The following is a 4,539-nucleotide window of genomic DNA, read 5'->3' on the forward strand; positions in this document are numbered from 1 at the left end:
CAATGTATCAGTTAAATGAACTGTCTTAAATATAATCATAAAACAAATTTTTGAAGCACTATTTTGAGCAGTAGCAACAAAAAACTGATTTTTGAGGAAAAACGCCTTAAATTTTTGAGATTTTCCCTGAGAGTTAGTAAAGTTTTGTTTCTTTTTAGCTGGGAAATCTCAATATTCAAATATAACTTGAGGTTTCCTCTTTATAAGGACATCAAAAATTCCTCATTAAAATGACATCAAATTAGGATTCAGACCAAATATTTATGTTTTATTGTAACCAACAAGACAAATTAAGTCATATATATGGATTTAATTATGATATCAGGATGATCCAGGTATCAAAACGTAACTTTTAAAGCCAAGAATCTGAAAATGTAATTAGGTCATTTTTGACCAAATTTGACTTAATCCTCATTTTCGATATGATGGCTCACATTTGTGAAACTTGTAAACAAAGATAAACTCCATGTAAATGGTTATAATTGAGTTTATTACTTCAAACTCATTAAAGAATTAATTAATCTGCTGTCCAAGTTTTTGCCAAAAATTCATAGCTTAGTTTAGACGTTAGCCTTTCACTTGTGTTTCTACTCATATCTCTTCTTTTGTATTTATCTGTRTTGTTTGCTTTATTGTTTATAGCAGCAATGACAACAAAATTTGATCATAAACAATAGATTTCCCTAAAACAACTCAATACATCAGTATTTATTACATTCATAATAATACTGTTTACACTAACTCAAACTCTGCCTATATTACAGATGTTCAAACTATAAAATTTCAATGATGCTGGTAATAAACGGTTATAATGCAGTAGGTGGGGTGAAGGAGGGCATGGATTTGTGTTTGTAATGGAATCTGTAAGCGTGTTCTGTGCATTCTGACCTATTAACTTCTACAGCTACATTGTCTTGCATGAACTGTTGTGCTGTGAACTCACTGTAATGAGAGGACGACWCCAAAGCTGGAGAGGAGGATCATGGGGAGGAGGCAGTATCCCAGAACGCTAGCCACGCAGCCGAACGACACGCCTGTCATGCTCATTAGGTTGAGCAGGCAGTACATGGCGAGGCAGCCGATCGCACTGATGCCGTACACATAACCAAACTGGATTTTACCTGACTGTAAACAGAAGAAAACAAACTAAGTAAACACACACAGATACTTCAGCATGCTTAATTAAAGATAAATTAGAAAGGAAAGAAATAAGTCTCACATCTGACAAACAAAGTTTTATACTTCTGCTTCAATGTGGCTCACCGGTTATTTAGCATTTACATTAACAGGCTGACACCCTGGCCAAAAACTGCACTGGAATAAACATTATAAAAGCTTTAAAGGTATAACTACAATCCATATGCTCAGTCAATTTTTAGGTTGGYAACTTAATTACTGCGCAAGTCAACAGCTGTGCTACATTTAGCTAAATAGTTTGGATAATTAAGACATTAGAGGATCAAATATATTTAATCTTTWTTTAATTTGAGTAGATTAGTTGACACTTAGTAGTTTCATTAGCATCAAACTAATTCAGCTGATTATAGAATGGCTGTAGTATAAAACCAAAAGGACAGAAAATGTGTAACTATCAAAATCAAATCATTAGTATCTGCATTTTTTTTCCAGCATCAGCATCCACTGAGTGATTTACCAAAAGGAGTGTTGCCCCAAAGGCCAAACAAAAGACCATCGGGCCAGCCAGGTCTGTCTCGTTCATGATGCTTCCATCTGCTGCTTTCATTGGATGGAGCACCGTCAGAGTCTTCTGCCAGATGTGGTCAAAATTGATGCCTAATTCTAAAAAGAAACACCGAAGCTGTGATCAAACACTTTGATTGTCGGCAATTGTACAATATAATTATGTAGATGTAATAAAGGAGTGTAAGAATAGAAAAAAAGTGTCATGTTTTATGTAAAAATTATGAAAAACACATAAAAAAGCAGTTTGCTACAATCCATAATTTGTGGTACTCTTGTTTCATTTAATTGACCTTCTAGCAGTGGTGGCTCATCATCGAAGCTGTTACTGTACATGGACTGTGACGTGGATGGGTTGTAGGTCTGTGTGGGCTGGAAGATTTGTCCTGTGTACGGCTGCTGAGGCTGCATCATTCCCGGGGTAGAATAGGCCATAGGCTGGGAGTAATCATACTGACCGTACGGCCTGGGAGAAAGCATGTTGACAATCAATTATGAGACACAAAAAAAGTCTTAAAAAACAACCTCCACCACCCTATTATACACACAAATGTATATTGCAATCAATACAGACAATTTAATACAAAAATAACATCAAATATAGTGTAGGCAGAGGCTTAAAATGCCACACAGATTAGGTTTTAGTTCTTACAATGGCGCTTTACAGATACAGTTTTAAAAAGTGTGACTAAAGGACAATCGGAGACAAACAAGATTTCTCTCTTACTTGTTGTAGGGGTTTTCAGAGTTGGTGTAGCCATAGCCACCCTGGCTTTGGTCATCTACACTGTAGCTGGACTGGTAAAAGTCTGTGTTGAAGTTATCAAACCCTGACATTGTTTACTCTGTTAATGAAAAACAAAAACCACATTTACGATTGTACTGTAGATTTTAGATGTTTTTGTGTAACAATTAAAGTACTTTAAATGCATATTAGAGGTTTTATGATAAGTAAACCTGAAAACACATCAGGAAGATGAACTGCAGCTACAATTAAGAATATGTGGACACAAACAAAATTGTAGCAATTTATGGTAAATGGACTATTTATATAGTCCCTTTCTATCCAACCAGGATACTCAAAGCACTTTACACTGCAGCCTGTGTCCTCATTTACCCGTCCACACAGCACCCCAAGATCTCACTAGAAAGTTAACCTACAAATCAATCTATAGACTAATCAGTGCTTTAAATTACTTTAATAAACTGATGGGACACAAACCACAGGCAGTGGGGGTTCAGTGTCTTGCCCAGAGACACTTCGGCATGTGAAAAAAATAGCGGGGAATCGAACTGTTTTGGATTACAGTTTAAAAATGGTCAAGCWGTATTAGAAAAAAAAACAGCTTTCACTCAAACAAACTAAGGACAAATTGCATTATTTTAATTAAATATGTATAAAGCTGAAGAATATAACTTTTACAGCTACTCAAAACATGCAAGGGCAGAGAAACAGCAGCAACCTGACAAATACATTGTGTTTGGGAAATGATGCTTGATCTACAGGCAGCAGACAGTCTGTCATTTAATGTATATTAAAAGACAAAATAAATATATGATTTCAACCCCATAAAGCAGACCTTTTATAATCTCAAAAGCCAAAACAACACAAAAAGCTGAGGTTTGCCAACAATGAACGTCAGCAGAAAAAAAGGTCCTAAAGCATGATTTAATTGTGATGTACACAAAACTTCACTGCTTTCAGTGTATTATTTTTAAACAAAGCGTTGCGACCGATTTATTGTATTTATTTAATACATTTGAGTTTGAATGTGATGCAATACCCACCCAAAGCAATAGTCTGTACATTAAGCCTACAAAATTAAGCCCAAACACATTTTGTAAGTGCCAAAAAAAGGACATTATTGTCAAACAAAAACAGTAGGACTACGAAAGCTTGATTATAAATAAACAATCAAAGTAAAAATTATAAGCAGGGTCCAAATATTTGACTTAAGTCTCACTATTTACTCTCCAAAAAGCATTTCGATTTCGTGTTTATTCTTTTTAAAGACTAGCAGCGTTAGCATGTTAGCTATAACGGTAGCTTCCTCAAAGATGCTACTGCATTCACACACAMAAAAACAAGACAAACAATACATAGTAAACCTTTTTGGGATCTTTACTATTAGGTGTACAAACTGTCAAAATGTCTAAAAGGCGAAACCACCTACCGACAAACGACATGACAGTGAGTTTAAAAGCTGTGTTAGCATCTACTCATCTTTAAAAGGCTAAGCGCTCATTTTGCAGCTAGTTTGTTAGCATTGCAAAAACATAACTCGCAAATTATGCGTATAATGACGTTTAACTTCACTTATTTTTTTTAAACGTAATCTTTATAATATTTTTAAAAAGCCTCATAATACAGTGACTTGCCTGTATAACAGCGGACAACTCTAACCAGAGCCCTGCCAACTTGACAGTAGCTGCTACGTGTCAGGGAGAAAAGTAGCAGACGGGAAGTCGTGAGGGACATTACACACGTTGGTCATTAGTCGTTGCAGAAAATAGGGCGCCACCTATACGCAACATTGGGAACTGCAATCAACTTTTTCAATCTACATTGTGTCCTTTCACTACATTTTAAAACAATAATAAACAATAATCTAATAGCAATTTATAATTCAATAATAAATTACAAAGATGATTTAACGAGTTGCATATTAAACCAATGAAAATGCTAAAATGTCAACTATAGCACTGAAGCTGATCTAAACACTTCAAATTTAGGCCAAATTAAATATGTATATTGAATTGTAATGTAAAAAAAGTAAGATATAAAGTAAAATAAAAAAAATCTATTGGATTACATTTTAAAAATCAAAGCATTTGTTT

The 4,539-nt window shown here is 34.7% G+C and overlaps 1 protein-coding gene across 1 annotated transcript in view; it reads right to left on the reverse strand.

Annotated features, from left to right (window-relative positions):
- Window positions 1-4,168, reverse strand: part of yipf5 (Yip1 domain family, member 5) — a 5,530-nt gene extending 1,362 nt beyond the window's left edge. The window contains exons 1-5 of the mRNA XM_014016851.1: window positions 4,081-4,168; window positions 2,429-2,546; window positions 1,995-2,167; window positions 1,655-1,800; window positions 944-1,125 (exon numbers count right to left, since the gene is read on the reverse strand). Coding sequence (XP_013872305.1) covers window positions 944-1,125; window positions 1,655-1,800; window positions 1,995-2,167; window positions 2,429-2,538 — 611 coding nt within the window. The 5' untranslated portion in view covers window positions 2,539-2,546; window positions 4,081-4,168. The remainder of the gene's footprint in view (window positions 1-943; window positions 1,126-1,654; window positions 1,801-1,994; window positions 2,168-2,428; window positions 2,547-4,080) is intronic.
- Between the last annotated feature and the right edge of the window lie 371 nt (window positions 4,169-4,539).

The sequence above is a fragment of the Austrofundulus limnaeus genome, unplaced genomic scaffold (assembly GCF_001266775.1).
Source record: "Austrofundulus limnaeus strain Quisiro unplaced genomic scaffold, Austrofundulus_limnaeus-1.0 Scaffold156, whole genome shotgun sequence".
In the NCBI taxonomy this organism is placed as follows: domain Eukaryota; kingdom Metazoa; phylum Chordata; class Actinopteri; order Cyprinodontiformes; family Rivulidae; genus Austrofundulus; species Austrofundulus limnaeus.